This window comes from Aquarana catesbeiana, linkage group LG09 (genome assembly GCF_042186555.1).
Source record: "Aquarana catesbeiana isolate 2022-GZ linkage group LG09, ASM4218655v1, whole genome shotgun sequence".
NCBI lineage: Eukaryota > Metazoa > Chordata > Amphibia > Anura > Ranidae > Aquarana > Aquarana catesbeiana.
In genome coordinates, this window is record NC_133332.1 from 66710688 (window position 1) to 66727851 (window position 17164).

A 17164-nucleotide genomic window follows, 5' to 3' on the forward strand; every position below is an offset into this window, starting at 1 on the left:
TTAACCCCCATTAGCTGCCAAATAAAGGGTTAAAAGCGACCGCAAAGCATGGTTGCCCATTGATCTCATTGGGCAGGGGCGCTATAGGAGCGGCATCAAAGATGCTGCTTGCAGGACTGTAACATCCCGCAATCGCACCGCTCCAGTGTGAAAGCCCTCGGGAAGTGGCAGGAGAGGCGCTTTACAGGTGCTATTTTTAGCGCTATAGTTTCTGTAAAGCGCCTCAGTGTGAAAGTAGCCTAAGAGCAACAGAATAATCCAATGTACCTGAATACTTCATCTTGTGCCCCCTAATGTACAACCAAGGCAAAATGCAGAAGAACATGCATCAGAAGATGCATTAACCTCACTGGGTGCAAAACAATCTAAGGGGCCCACAGATTGCATACATGGTATATATTTTTTAGTACATGTATCAGTCTTGCCCCTATCCCCCCTCCAAGGCCCTTACAAGGTTCAACTAGATATACAGTCCAGTTTATCATTTAGATTGACATTTTTTTCAGTTGATGTCAATTCTCTTTACCCTACTAAAAAGCATTGGGTCTTATCACTCTTGTGCTCACCTTATCGGATCCATGTAAGAAGTCATTCAGAGCCTGGGGGTCACTGTGAAAACAACAAAGGATACGTTTAAAATCAAATCAATTAGCCAGCCCCAATTATGATAATGCATAGCAGTTTTTAATCCCTGGTTAGTGGCTGGTTTGCCTAAATCACACACAATGCTAAACTCCCGCTTGCTCTCAGAGAAGGGTGAATTCTCTATCAAGTGACTTGTAGGCCTTTTATTAACTGGACAGGTGACAGTTTAAATGGCTTGTAAATATATATAAAAAAAAATCTGTTTAAAATTTTTATTACAAACCACAGTTGCTAGTGACACTATGGGGTTGATTTACTAAAACTAGAGTGCACAATCTGGTGCAGCTGTGCATATAAACCAGCTTCCAGTTTTTTTTGTCAAAGCCTAATTGAACAAGCTGAACTTAGAAGCCAATTGACTACCATGCACAGCTGCACAAGATTTTGCACTCTCCAATTTTGGTAAATCAAGCCCTATGGTTCACAGCTTTATTGCACTCCTTGTGTAAAAAGGTATTCTGGATTTGATGATTATCCAAAAGGCAGGGTTAATTCCTGTATGTGCAAGTTTGTTAGACTCTGGACACCCGAAATCTCTGCACAACCCAGAGTTAGGGAAGAGGGATATGCCGACAGAATATATCATCCCCAGCAGGCCAGGAAGTCTGCTTAGGACCCAATTTGATATAAATGCGGTCAACGCCAGAATGTAACCCAGGTAATGTCACACATATCAATCACGTTCTTTACATGGCTGAGTGGGTATCGAAGATTAGACCATTAGAATGTAATACTTTGATTAACACATTTTTGGCATTCACTATGAAAGTATTTGTTTACCATGTTTAATGAAAAACTGAATTCAGAATGCATTTGTTATAAACAGATATCCAACAAACTACTGCTAGAATTACAGCCTTAGCATAGCAGATAGAAAAACAAAAAAAATTATTTTATGATACATTTTTATATACTGTATATCCGTTAAGTTTCCAGGTATAAAAAACATTTTATATTATGTTTATTTTGTATAAAATACAAACAGTACACTAACAGGTTGCATCCATGACATTTAGTTTGCAAAGCACGCTTTGTCTTTGGCAGCCTGGGTGAATTCACAAACTTCACAACAGATGTACAGAGAGACTACATGGGTAGAGATATTGCACGGCCTGCAATTGGCAAATACTAAATTATTCATATGCAAAAATTATACTCACCCAATAAAAAAATGAAGACGTGTATTTTTTTTTTCTAATATTGAACAGAATCAGTAAGAAAAAATATATTATAAAGTATTGGTTTACAAAAAAAGGTGACCCAGCCTGATATTCAATCTACCAAAACAAGAACTGGTATTCCAGAACCCAAAAAAAAATAAATAAAAAATAAATATTTGGACCCTTTCACATGGGCGCATCCGCTAAGTGGAATCCGCTTGCTCAGCGGGGGAGCTCTCTGCTGATCCCTGCTGAGCAGGCGGATGACAGGTCCGTGTCTGCTCTGCTAGGCAGAGTGGACACAGTGCCATTCTCCTCTATGGGGCATTCAAATTTAAATGGACTGCATGTCCGTTTCCATCCAATCCACTGGACGGATGGAAAATAGGACCACCATCTGTCTGTTTTTGGCAGACCGGATCGGATGGTGGCGGGTATCAGCGGACATCTGCCGCGCCATAGGGGACAATGCAGCGGCCACATCCCAATTGACATAAATGGGGCCACCTGCATGGGGATGCATTAAACACCTGTGCAGGCAAACACAGCCCTGGTACAGGTGTTCTCCATAGTAAGCCCATGTGGACAAGGCCTAAAAGTCACACAAAATAAATATAGCTGAGATACTAATGTAAATGCACATACATTTACTTGGTATGAGCGTCATGTTGTCCCTGCACAACAACGCAAACCTTGTTTGTACAAATCTCTACCCTGCCTACCTCCTCGCATGCGCTCTAGTTCCCTGTGCTGTCAATCATAGTTACTGAGAACTGATTTTGTGCTTGAACAAACTAGGATACACACATACAGTCAGGTGGTGACCCATTATAAACAATACTAAAAACCCAGCATTTAAAAAATACTGAGTTTGCAGAATCAGATAGATCAATAGATCTGGCTAATGTCTGATATACCAGATGATAATCTCACGTCTGTGTGCAACAGCAGTCACAGCCTGCAAACCAAACTCCAGGGGTCAGATCTCAACCCCGAGATAAGCCATTGCTAGAGCTTCCAAGCCGAGTTCCTATCTCCTGGCATCAAAGGCACATATTTTTATTATTGTTATACATGATTTATATAGCGCCAACAGTATGCGCAGCTCTTTACAATACAGCAACAATACAATTCAATACAAGAGGGTTAGGAAGAATGGTGAAGGTCATGTCTACACCCAATCATCCTCAGATCTAGAACAAGCTTAAAGTTCACCTGTGTCCAGTCTATGCTGTCATGGTAGAAGTTTGCCCACCTCTAGCTACTTCTAATGTGATGTTATTAATTCTCAAAGATCATCAAGACTCTAAGGCTGGGTTCACACTGGTGCGACACGACAGCCGTCCTACTTTGGATCCGACTTTGCCCTGCGACATGAAGCCGGCATGTGTCCGATTTTCAATGAACGGGGATCCGACTTGGATCCCCGCCAATGCCCGGCACTGTGTTTGGTATGAATCTTTAGGGGGAACTCCGCGCCAAATTTTAAATAAAAAACCGGCATGGGTTCCCCCTCCAAGAACATACCAGGCCCTTGGGTCTGGTATGGACCTTGAGGGGAACCCCCTACGCCGATAAAAACGGCGTGGGGGTCCCCCCCAATCCATACCAGACCCTTATCCGAGCACGCAGCCCGGCCGGACAGGAATGGGGGTGGGGACGAGCGAGCGCCCCCCACCCCCCCTGAACCGTACCAGGCCGCATGCCCTCAACATGGGGGGTTGGTGCTTTGGGGGAGGGGGCGCGCTGCGGCCCCCCCCCCCCAAAGCACCTTGTCCCCATGTTGATGAGGACAAGGGCCTCTTCCCGACAACCCTGGCCGTTGGTTGTCGGGGTCTGCGGGCGGAGGGCTTATCGGGTGATGACCACGCCCCCTTATGCCGTCACAGTCCCAGCATGCCCAGGGACTGTGACGGCATAAGGGGGCGGGGTCACCGCCTATATAAGTCAGAGCAGAGCGCACAGAGAGCATTCCAGCCGGGGAGAGCGTCGTGTCAACATCGGAAGAAGAGATGAAGAGAAGAAGCGGCGAGACAGCGGCGACAAGACAGCGGCAGCAGACCGGGCCCCTCGCTGGCAATAGAGCTGGAAGAAGATAGCGGCGGGGCCCGGGAGAAGAGGCGGAACACCGGGAGAAGTCGGAAGAAGATACCGGAGCTGCCCAATAAATCAATTTTGAAACCTGTGTACTGTGGTTTTTTTTATTGACACTTCCCTAGGTGAATGGGTAGGGGTACCATGTACCCCATACTCATTCACATAGGGTGGGGGGCCGGGATCTGGGGGCCCCCTTATTAAAGGGGGCTCCTGGATTCCGATAAGCCCTCCGCCCGCAGACCCCGACAACCAACGGCCAGGGTTGTCGGGAAGAGGCCCTTGTCCTCATCAACATGGGGACAAGGTGCTTTGGGGTGGGGGGCCGCAGCGTGCCCCCTCCCCCAAGGCACCAACCCCCCATGTTGAGGGCATGCGGCCTGGTACGGTTCAGGAGGGGGGGGGCGCTCGCTCGTCCCCACCCCCATTCCTGTCCGGCCGGGCTGCGTGCTCGGATAAGGGTCTGGTATGGATTGGGGGCGACCCCCCACGCCGTCTTTTCGGCAAAGGGGGTTCCCCTCAAGGTCCATACCAGACCCAAGGGCCTGGTATGCTCTTGGAGGGGGAACCCATGCCGGTTTTTTATTTAAAATTTGGCGCGGAGTTCCCCCTCAAGAACATCTGAGCACAAGTCGCGTGCCGAAGTCGGATCATGCAAGACGGCAATCCGACTTTGATCCGACTTCAATGATAGTCAATAGGCTGAAGTAGGATCAAAGTCGGACCAAAGTAGTACAGGGAGCATTTCTAAAGTCGGAACGACTTGTGTCGGACCAGTTAGGACGGCTCCCATAGGGAAACATTAAATTTCACACGTCATGCGACATGAGCTCTCAATGTCGGAGCGTTTGTCGGACCAGTGTGAACCCAGCCTCAAGTCAGCTTCCAACAGCTGGGTTGGCAGGCTGACAAAAACTGCTCTCAAAAAGTGCTTTTACTGCTGGTTCAAAATATGTAAATACATTATTGTGCATGATTTGGGGACAGGTTCACTAAAAATGATTTAAAACATTTAATTTTGCTTTAAAAAAAAAAAAAAAAAAAAAACACACGTTAGATTTACCTGTTCTGTGGAATGGTTTTGCACAGGGCAGCCTAGATCCTCCTCTTTTGAGGTCCCCCCTCGACGCCCCTGGCTCCTCCTGCCTTCCGAGCACCCCATCCCAGCAAGCGGCTGACTAGGTTACTTGTGCAGGCTCACTCTCGAGCCCTGTTGTCTGCGTCCATAGATACAAACAGTGGGGCTTTGCCCCGCACCCTGCTCCCTTGTCATAGGATTTGATTGACAGCAGCAGGAGTCAATGGCTACCACTGGCATCAATCCTGTGAGAGACGGTTCTTGAGCACAGTGCTGGATCAAAAATGGGCTACGGTAAGGATTTAGGAGGCAAAAAGGTTTTTAACCTGTATATAGAGAATGCATTAAAGTGGTTGTAAAGGCTGAAGGTTTTTTTTCTTCACCTTCATGCATTCTAAACCTGCAGTGTGCAGCTCCTCCCCCCCCCGCTCCCAATACTTACGTAAGCACGATCTCGATCCAGCAAAGTGCACGAGACCCGAGGCTCTCCTGGGTCTTTCCCTTCTGATTGGCTGGGATGCAGCAGCAGGAGCCATTGGCTCCTGCTGCTGTCAATCACAGTCAGTGAGGGGGGAGTGGGGGGGCAGGGCTGAGCAGTGCTCTGTGTCTTATGGATGGAACTCAGAAGCGAGTATGCAAGAGTGCCCCCACAGCAAGCTGCTTGCTATGGGAGAAAAACAAATAGTGTAGCCCTCTGATGAGGGAACTAAACGTGATGCAAGTCAAAATGGGCAATAAACCCGAATACATTCAGTGATATAATGAAATATAAATTTGTAAACATAAATTAAGCCATGCATATAAGTAGTTGGTTGTCCGTGAGGGTCAAATATTAAAAAAAAAAAAAGTTCAAAGAAACTTCATATTAATATCCAAACGGTGACTGAAATGTGTGGCTAAAGTGAAGGGAACCACCACCGATAAACAGAAGGCTTACCAAAACGTTTGAACCCAAAAGAACGTACGCTCAGTGGGTCAAACGAGCTGTATTGTATAAACAACAATGGTAGATGGACTCTTTGTTTCTTCGAATCACTAGACTGGGGACGCCCATTCATAAGATGGAGGATGTCCTCACAGGGTGATTTCATGGGAAATGGTGGTCAAACATCCATGGAAATGGTGAGGATGGTTATAAAAGGAGGAGAACAAGAAGGGCCACATAGCATAATTCCGTTTAAAAAGACAAATATGTTTCATGAAGCTAGAACACTTACATTAGGTATGTAAAATAAGCGCTTTTTGGTAAAATCAAATGGCGGCAGTGGAGTCCTTCCCGACGCGTTTTGTCTCCATAGACATCGTCTTGGAGGCTTGCTATGGGGGCACTTAGCAAGAGGGAGGGGTCAGAGCACCAGCGGGGGGGACCCAAGGAGAGGAGGATTGGGGCTACTCTGTGCAAGCTTTGTTATTTTTTTATGCAAATTTTTTCCTTTACAATTACTTTAAGGTAAAAAAAATAAATAAAAAAAATAACACCTTAAGGCTTTAGAACCACTTTAAAAAGGTAGGCATCTAGAACAATACTGGACCCCAGAATGACTGATAGATATCTGGAATAAAAAAGAGGTTAACTGATGTATCTGGGGAGGCATCTAGAACAAGTAAGGAAGTTTAAGCAAACTGTGGGTATCCGATATAAAAATCTGGGTTTTTTTTTTAAAGTGGCCATATAGATGTAATGGAATATATGTTGCTTACATGCAGATGATGTCAAGCCACTGATCTGGAATAAGTAGCCTAATAAGGACTTCCAAAGTTAAGAATTTTGTAATATGCTTATTTTTACTAGCAACAAACTCAAAGTATTGAATGCAGAGAATTAGCATAAACGCCAACCAAATACAACATTTTACAAAAGTGATCACAGAAGGTTTGTTCTAGCATCAGTGAATACGGCCTAAAGTACAACACTAACTCTTTTCAAAACTGCTCGGTACTACTCACCAAATTACATCTAGCAAACATCGGCCATCTTCATCGTCCATGTCAACTGTGAGGAAGAAAAAATACAGAAAATTAATCTCACAAGAACAGAAAATCACCATGAGGTTTAATTCAATGTAAAAATAAGGTGCACGCTGATTGGTTGCCAATGGCAACTTCATGCTTGTTACTAGTTTTTCAACTTTATGAACAAACCCCTTTGCAGAGCAGAATGATTTCTACCCTTCTATTTCTAAGGTCTTTTTAAAAAAAAAAAAAGACCTGGTGTGAGATGAGACCATAGACATTTCATATTCTATACACTCTGCTTGCATAAATTCTTGTACGCACATTATACCCTGAAAAGCGGCTCTTGTGCATTCTAGGATTTATGTCTGAGCGTGTGCACAAGTTTATGCAAGCACGAAGAATACCGGCCATTCAATACTATGGGTAGCGTATGCTGCAGCCATCTTTCCTGGACACAGAAGACCCAAACCAACCACCCGTGTGCCCAAGGCCTAACAGCAAACTCAAAAACCATAAAAATGTTTCCAATTAAACAAAACTGGCTGATTTCACATATATGCACTGCAGTAGAACGCACATTTTTTGTGCACGTTAAGGCTCGTGCACACGATCAAAAAATAGAATACAAATACACTACAAACACAGGACTTTTGAAGTTTTATTCCGATGTATGAGACTTTTTGTACTTTAGTAACCTCTTCATTTTCAATATGGAAACTAGCATGCAAAGAAATGCTCATTTGTCTGATAATCTCATTGTGTGTAGAAGGCTTTAATTAAAAAAAAAAAAAAAAAACGCACACACCGCAGTGCAGAGCAAAGACTTTATTTTGACTGCGACCCTAACATATTAAACCAACACACACCTGAGTTGACACACACATCAACGCACGTTGTGTGCTGTGTTGGCAAAAGCATTGCAGGAGTCTATTTATGTCCACTGTGGTGTGATGACAACCCATTCAAATAATGAGCTGTCTTAATTAAACGTGTTTTGTGCATATACATAGTGGACCACACAAGTGTAAATTGGGCCTATATGATGGGAGATAACAGGACCTAGGAGTATTGTAAAAGTACATATACAGAGTAATCAGACTATAACCCTTAGGCCTCATGCACACTGGACATTATAATAACGTTATAAAAAATGGCAGTAGCTTTGCAGTGAGGTTTTTCAAAATTTTTTGCAATAGCGGTTTTTAGTGTTTTTTCAGCATTCGGTTTTTTGTTTTCAGTGGATCCAAAACCATTAAAAAAACACTGGTAAGCCACGTTTTTGAGTGTTTATCAGTGTTTGACGTTAGAGCGTTTTTACAGCTGAAAAACTCCTCTTAGAGCCAACTAGTTTTGGGGGTTTTTTTTACGGCCAAAAAAAAAAAAGTTGATAACAGCCTATGTGTGCATGGACACATAGGATAACAAGCTGGAGAGTGTATTGACTGCAGAGAAAAACGTCTGAAGCCAAAAACAGCAGCTGTAAAAACGTGCAAAAACATCCGTCGTGCATGAGGCCTAATACTCCATACAGTGCTGCCAGAGGAAGGAAAAAATAGCAAGATCTGATTATTTGCTATGGGCTGAAGTCTGTCTGAGCCAATTTTGTCCTCAGACATACTGGTATGTAAAGCTAGCTATACAATTAAGCTAGCTATAAAAATTAAGAAAATATACCAAATCAAATCATTATTCAACCAAAAAATAGCGTCAAAGCAATAATTCCAAGGCCAATAATAAATAACACGTTATCTCCTCCGATTCCACAATATGTCTGGTTGATGAACAACCGTTCAGAAACGAACTGAAAAGCACAAAATGAAAAGCGCAAACTGAAAAGTGCTAAATGAAAAACCCGAAAAGAAAATCGCAAATCAACACTCACCAAACTTCTAACACGAAATTAGCAGAAGGAGCCCAAAGGGTGCCGTTAAAGAGCTGAAAAACCATGTAGTACGTCACTACGTTCATAATTGTTGGCCAACATTTGTGTGACCGTGTGTATGCAAGACAAGTTTGAGCCAACACCCTTCGGACAAAATTCCACGGTTTTGTTGGCGGAAAGTCCGATTGTGTGTACGAGGCATTAGTGTGGTCAAATTGCTGATTCTTTTAGGCCCCTTTCACACGGGCGGACCGATTGGGTCTGCCTGTCAGTTTTTTTAGGGGGATCGGATAGGACCATCCATTGCTCTCTATGGAGCGACAGGTGTTAACGGACATGTGTCTGTTTACACCCGCCGACATCCGATCCTGTCCGCTAAAAACCGATGGATGAGGAATCAGTTCCCCCATCCATCTGGCGGATCGGATGGCAGTCAGGTGTAAACAGACAGGTGGTCTGTTTACATCTGACATCCCATAGAGGAAAGTGGGCTGCGTTTGTGTCTGCTCTGCATAAGCAGAGTGGACACGGACCTGTCATCTGCCCGCTCAGCGTGGAATTAGTGGACAGATCCCCCGCTGCACAGGCGTATTCACTGCTGGAGTCTGCCCCTATGAATGGGCTGTAGACTGTAGTGAAAAGGAAAGTTTCTTATCTGAACAAAAAAAATCCTAACCATCAATGTGATTCATATTTGGAATCGCATTCATTTCCATCCATCCGAAAACATTGTTAAGGTAATCAAACAAAATTTTTCTGACGTTTCACACTAGCAGTAGAGTGTTGTACTGCGTTAGCCAACAATTATTGCAGAAAGTTTGACGTTTAGATGACACCCTTTATTGGCCAACTTGAGTTATTAATGATGCAGGATTTTGGTATAACTCAGATCTTTGTCAGGTTTTAAAGCTCAACTTGGGGCAAATGAAAAAAGAACCAGCACTGAAAGGATTAAAGTAGAACTATTGGCAAAACTTTTTCTTTCCCCCATTTTGGATAGAGTAAAGGAGAGTTATAACCCCTGTGAGATTTTTTTTTGGCCATCTGTGTCTCATTGCGGAGATTTCCCTTTACTTCCTGTCTCAAGACCAAACAGGAAGTAAGAGGAAATTCCCTGCAAAATGAAGGGAATTCCTTGGGGACCCCCCCATGTCACCAGAACTAGTGTCCCCATTGGAAGTGTTCCCCACTATTACTTTTTTGGGGACAACCCAAAATTTCGGATTTTCTTTTACTTTCACTTTCAATGATAATGATAAACAGGACAAATAGAAAGTATGAATGGGGGGAGTGGAGGATTACACAAGTTACCTTGTTTCCCCTCTCCCCTAGGCAAAATGGGTGCAGCGCCACTGAAAAGGAGAATTTTTTAGCTGCCCTGAGTTGGACTTTAAACATTTCCCAATAAATTTGAGTTAGGTCCCTTTCACACGTGTGGATCCATATTGATCCGCCCCATGAACATCCGCTTGCTCAGCGGGGATCGCTCCGTTGATCCCCCGCTGAGCCGACGGAAGACAGGGCGGTCCCTGCACACTGTGCAGGGACCGTCCTGTCAGATCCCCGCTCTCCCCTAAGGCCCCTTTCACACGTAGGTCCGTTTTCGGATGAAATACGGACATACATGCATCCCTATGGGATAGCGGGTGTCAGAGGATGAATATCCGCTGACACCCAATATCATCCGGCCCCGCTATTGTCTGATTCTGCAGACGGAGGAAAATCCTATTTTTCTATCCGTCTGAAGAGCGGATTGGATGAACACGGACAGACGGTCCGTGGAAGTCATCCAGATAATAGATGGTACGGGGGGGAACGGATGAACACGGACCGTCTGTCCGTGTTCATCCAATCCGCTCTTCAGACGGATAGAAAAATAGGATTTTCCTCCGTCTGCAGAATCAGACAATAGCGGGGCCGGATGATATTGGGTGTCAGCGGATATTCATCCTCTGACACCCGCTATCCCATAGGGATGCATGTATGTCCGTATTTCATCCGAAAACGGACCTACGTGTGAAAGGGGCCTTAGGGGAGAGCGGGGATCTGACAGGACGGTCCCTGCACAGTGTGCAGGGACCGCCCTGTCATCCGCCGGCTCAGCGGGGGATCAACAGAGCGATCACCACTGAGCAAGCGGATGTTCACTGGTCGGATCAACATGGATCCGCACGTGTGAAAGGGGCCTTATCCTGAAAGCTTACATCTTTAATAACTCACGTTATCCAATAAACTGAAATCTTTCTGGACCTTCATAGGCAATATGTATAGTCACTGAGGGCATAATTGAACGTTTTGTCAAGCGATCTTTAGGCAAACATTCGCACGAAAATCTTACAGTGTATGGCCAGCTTAAAGTCTAGTACACACAGGCCCGACTACCGGGTGACGTCAGCTGGTTCATTCAGCCTGCGTCTATGGCAGCAGGTCCGACAGAAGCGTCTGTCAAAAGATCATTCTGGAAAACCAGCACTTGACCAGCTCCCAAATCAGCACTGTAAGCCAATGGCTGAGAGCGCTGATTGGAGGGGGGGCAGTCTCCCCGTCAGAACACAAAAGCTTAGCAGTGAAGATTGCTGTACTAACATCAGATTGTTAGTACATCGTCTCCAACCAGAGATATCAGTTTTTTTTTCGTTCAACCGAGAAAAAAAAAAAAATATGATAGTGTGTACTTTAGTGCACAACACCTTAAGGCTGAGTGAGCTTACCATATTATCCTACTCAACTGATAAGCATACAAAACCTCTGCCTATAGGACTCTGCCTTGAATAATACAAATAACCCTGAAAAATGTCATTTTGAATAGGGATCCCATGGGCAACTAAAAATGACATCACAAGCCGGCGGCTGATGGCCGGGAACTCAGAGGTGAAAGGTGACTTTGTTCTGGAAGATGGGAAATTTGGCTGACAGCCAGGCCTGGGTTGGGGCCAAGAAGGTATCAGTTACCAGCCCGGAAGAGAGAGCTCTGCTGTGCAATGTGCACTACCGCTGTACGGCCGAACAACAGCACAACTAACAAAGAGGGCAGCTTGTATGAGAGCCACAGCAAGAGCGCTGCCAGTCAGCTGTGACAATGCCCAGAGCTCCAAAGAGAACGCCGGGTTCTACACACTGCGCCCACCGCACACTGTGCAGGGGAAACTTTACAACACACACATATACAGTATATGATCAGACTGGTATGAAGATCTGAACATTACTTGCGCAGAGAACGTACAAATCACAGTAAACCATAGCAACTAGAGTATAGTAGAAAGAAAGATAAAAAAAAAAAAAAAAACAGTATAGTAATTCACATTACTTATCGGCTGCTGGGGGTTTTGGCTCTTTTCCTGAATATACAAACAGTAGTACTGAGGACATCCAGCATAAAACAAAAGGGCGTGATGTTCCCAGCTCTTGCACAATGCAGGCCTAACACTGCCTAAAATAATAATTGCCATGATCTCTATAATGTACAGATATGTGCTATATTACACAATATAGAGCCGGGTTTACATATCCTAGTGCAAGTACATCGTTTTGTACAGCCTGGTGTATATTGCACAGTACAGGGCCCTATATTTTGAAGAATGCAACATTTAGTATTGTAAGGAATGGTGTATATTGCACAATAAACAACGTACGGTTAGACAAACTGGTGTATGCTGCATAGTTCAGGGCTGAAATCGTACAATATAAAATGTTATTACTGTAAAGACTGGTGTATAATGCACAGGGCAGACACCGGGTATTATACAGTTTGGTATAGGATTGCACAGAGTGGCGTATATTGCTTAGTGGTACACAATGCAAAACCCCCCCAATATAAAACAGACTGGCCAGTAAATGTACAATGCAGGACCACTTAGTGTACAGACTGGTGTATACTGAACAGTGCAAGACCTTATATTATAATATTATACAGACTAGTGTATATTGCACAGGACCCCATTTTATACAGAGTAGTGTATATTGTGCAATGCACAAACCCTTATTGTACAGACTGGTGAAAATTGCACAATGCAGGAACCCATATTGTACAGAATAGTCAGTATTCCACAATGCAGGGCCCTATATTGTACAGACTGGTTAGTGTTGCACAATGTACGGCCCTATATTGTACAGCATGGTGAATATTGTACAGACTAGCCAGTATGGCACAATGCAGAGCCCAACATTGTGCAGACTGGTCAGTAATGCACAAAACAGGACCCCACATTGGTGAATATTGCACAGACCCCATATTGTAGAGACGTGGTCAGTAATGCACAATGCAGGAGGCTATATTGTACACACAAAATGAATATTGTACATTGTAGGACCCTATACTGTACAGACTGGTATATATTGAATATGGCAGAACCCTACATTGTACAGAATCGTGACTATAATTGCCCAGTGCAGACTGGTGAATATTAAATGCAGGAACCTGAACTGAAATATTGCACAGTACAGGACCCCATATTGTACAGACTGGCCAGTATTGCACAATGCAGAGCTCAAAATTGGCAGATATTGCACAATGTAGGACCACATATTGTACAGATTGGTGTATAGAGCACAGTGCAGGACCCCATATTGTACAGATTGGTGTATAGAGCACACTGCAGGACCCCATATTGTACAGATTGGTGTATAGAGCACAGTGCAGGACCCCATATTGTAAAGACTGGTGTATAGAGCACAGTGCAGGACCCCTTACTTGTACAGATTGGTGTATAGAGCACAGTGCAGGACCCCATATTGTAAAGATTGGTGTATAGAGCACAGTGCAGGACCCCATATTGTAAAGATTGGTGTATAGAGCACAGTGCAGGACCCCATATTGTAAAGATTGGCGTATAGAGCACAGTGCAGGACCCCATATTGTAAATACTGGTGTATAGAGCACAGTGCAGGACCCCTTACTTGTACAGATTGGCGTATAGAGCACAGTGCAGGACCCCATATTGTAAAGACTGGTGTATAGAGCACAGTGCAGGACCCCTTACTTGTACAGATTGGTGTATAGAGCACAGTGCAGGGCCCCATACTTGTACAGATTGGTAGAAAGAAACGGGGTGCGGGCTTAGCACATGTATATCCACTCATATAGAGTACTCGCTCATAGATCATTCACCGTGTAGGGTGCTGCTGCCATAACCATAAAAGCATATATCAGAAGTAGTAACCCAGCAAAAGGCACTGGGAAAGGGTTACAAATGGCAGCAGGCCATTTGTAACCCTTACTCGCTGCCTTTTGCCAGGTTACTACTTGTGATAATTGTACAGATTGGTGTATAGAGCACAGTGCGGAACCCCTTATTGTACAGACCGGTGAATATTATACAAACTGGTGTATATTACACAGTGCAGGGAGTGGGATTACATACGACAACAGCTCCAGGCCTGGCATTGTCCACACCGGCGTGTATTATTATACAGGATTTATAGAGCGCCAACAGGAGAAATCAGAGAGTCCTGCTTGTTAGAGCTTCCAATCTAGAAGTAGTGCAGAATGCAGAGCCTAGTCCTGCACTGTCCAGGGCCTCACACTGTATAGACCAGTGAATAGTACACAATGCCGGGCCCGATATGATCAGTGTATGAGGCATAGTGCAGCAGTTGGTATTGTAGGTTGCTGTATATCGCACAAGGTATAGGCCTGATCTAGTACCATAGCATTGCAGCAGAGCTAAAACCCACAAGCCTGCGGCACCGAGATGGTTACACAGTCAGCGCCAGCTCTCAGAAACAAACAGAAAACACATCCCCCCTCCTCCTCTTTGAAGAGCCCAGACACAGATTCTTTCCCCTCACACAGCAGCGGCCCTGCAAGCTGCAAACTATCAGAGAGAAGAAGGGAGGGGGTAAAATCCCATCGCACAGAGGACAGCCCTTCCCTCCACCAGACGGGAACCACAGCTCAGCCTCACTGCCTCCTATTCAGTTCAGGCTAATGGACAGGAACCAGACACAGAAGAGGGGAATGGAGGGGAAGGATTCCCTCCGAGTCATCACACTCGTGCAGACACTACACACCAGAACCAAGAATAGGGAACGGAGTTCTACACATTACAGCAGGATTTCCCTTCATCTCCCATTTCAGTGTTTAGAAAACATCCAGTGCATTGGGTCTATGGTTACCCAATGACCAGGCCCTTCGGCTCGATTCACCTCATCTATGCATGATGCTTTTGAGCATTTCTGCAATGCTTTCTGCATTTTTTTTTTACCTCGATTTTCGTTTTTTATTCTTTTTTTTTCTTTTTTGGAAAATTTGTTTTGGCCAGATTTAAAAACTCCAAATGCAAAATCGCGACAAAAATGCACTACATGCTTTTCTGAAGCTTCTCCATTGAACCCAAAAAAAAAAGCAATTTTGTATTTAAAAAAAGTCACTGACCCTTCCCAAAAACGCAGATGCACAAAAATGCATTGATATGAACATGTTCCAGGTGAACCTACGTAAAAAAAAAAAAAAAAAAAACGCACTGGTGTGAATGGAGCCTCATATCTACAATGAAAGCCCAGACCAAACATTCTGAAAGTTTAGATCATTAATCAGAGACATTGGGGTTGATTTACTAAAGGCAAAATAGACGGTGCAGTTTGCAAAGTGCAGTTGCACTGTACAAGAGCAATTGCTCCAGGGCTTGGTAAATAAGCAGAAGTTCTGATGACTTCCGTCATCCAAAATGCTGTTTTGTTTTTTTTTTTTCTTGCACAGGATTGGGTGTTCTTTGCAAAGTGAACCTTTACCTCATTTACTAAGCTCTGGATCAACTGCTCTTGCAGAGTGCAACTGCACAGTCTATTTGCCTTTAGTAAAATCAACCCCATTGCACCTTTCTACCAGAAAATTATAGAAAACACTTTGTACCGAAGACTGCCTGAGAACAAGCAAGGTCAGGCCTGTCAGGCCAAAAGTTGATAGACACCCTAAAGTAGAACTGAAGACATTATTTTTTTCTCATTTTGAATAGAGCAAAAAAGAGGGTTATAACCCCTGCCTCTTATTTTTTTGGCTACCATTTGTGTCCCATTGGGGAGATTTCCCTTCACTTCCTGTCTCATAGCCAAAACAGGAAATGCCTGGTTGTCACCAGAATTAGTGCCCCTATTGGATGATCCCCGCTCCAACCTTATGGTGACAATCCAACGTTTAGGGTTTTTCTTGCACTTTCACTCGCAGGCCTCATACACACGGACGTTTTAACAGCGGCTTTTTGGAGCTTTTTTTGCTGCTTAAGAACGCCACTCCATGTTATTCAATAGGCTCATACACATCATGGCTTTTTTGAGCTGTACCAGGCATGGACGTTTTTAAGCTAAAAAAAAAAAAAGAACCAAGGACCAGTGCGTTCTGAGGCTCCAGTGCTAGAGCTGCTTTGACGCCGACAAAAGCTCAAAAACGCGCATTAGCGCTATAACGATGTTTTTTAGCGTCAGCGTTTTTAAGCTGTAAAAATGTTTATGTGGGTAATTTGGGAGTGGAAAATAGCAGAGGGGTGTTTTAAAAGAAACGCACCCTAGAGTTAGCGCTTACAAACTAGGTTAAACGCACATTGACGCCAAATCAAAACGTTAATAAAATTGCGTCTTTAACGCTGCTTTTTTTTCCCTGACGTTGTTACTAGCTTTACAGTCCATGTGTAGGAGGTCTCAATGATAAAAACAGGGAAACAGGGAAAATAAGCCGCTAGCAATAATCGTAAGAGAATTCACCAGGCTGGTTGTACCCAAGTTATTGGTTCGAATCAGCAGGCTGAATGTACCAAGTTGATCTATCAGTGTATGGCTGGCCTTAGATTTGATAATGTCTTCAAATTTGGGGTGGAAACGATTCACATTAGTAGATTAACGTCCACAAGCACATTCAGGTCTGGTCCACACTAGTGCGATTTCAGATGTGACTTGAGTCGCACAGATTTGCATGACAATGCAAATCACATTCACATCAATCCAGCACAGCACAGTATGCTTTTGAAAAAGGGTTCTGCGCTACTTTGGCATGATTGCAGCACAATTTTGTCCCAATAGACTTCAATGGAAACGCACCAAGAACACGTACATGCTTTTATGATGTGTTTTTGCAGGATGTTAAGGTTTCTTAACCACTTAAGCCCCGGACCATTTGGCTGGCCAAAGACCAGAGCACTTGCGATTCGGGACTGATTCGCTTTAACTGACAGCTGCGCGGTCGTACGACATGGCCCCCAAACAAAATTTACATCCTTTTTCTCCCCACAAATAGAGCTTTCTTTTGGTGGTATTTGATCACCTCTGCGGTTTTTATTTTTTGGGCTATAAACAAAAAAAAGCGACAATTTTGAATAAAAAAATTTTTTTTCTTTTTTTTTTTACTTTTTGCTATAATAA

At 44.1% G+C, this 17164-nt stretch overlaps 1 protein-coding gene across 2 annotated transcripts in view; it reads right to left on the reverse strand.

Moving 5' to 3' along the window:
* Positions 1-17164, reverse strand: part of BICRA (BRD4 interacting chromatin remodeling complex associated protein) — a 123858-nt gene that overhangs the window by 48979 nt on the left and 57715 nt on the right. For both annotated transcript variants that reach the window (XM_073598692.1, XM_073598691.1), the window contains exons 2-3: positions 6925-6970; positions 567-609 (exon numbers count right to left, since the gene is read on the reverse strand). In XM_073598692.1, coding sequence (XP_073454793.1) covers positions 567-609; positions 6925-6965 — 84 coding nt within the window. In that variant the 5' untranslated portion in view covers positions 6966-6970. The remainder of the gene's footprint in view (positions 1-566; positions 610-6924; positions 6971-17164) is intronic.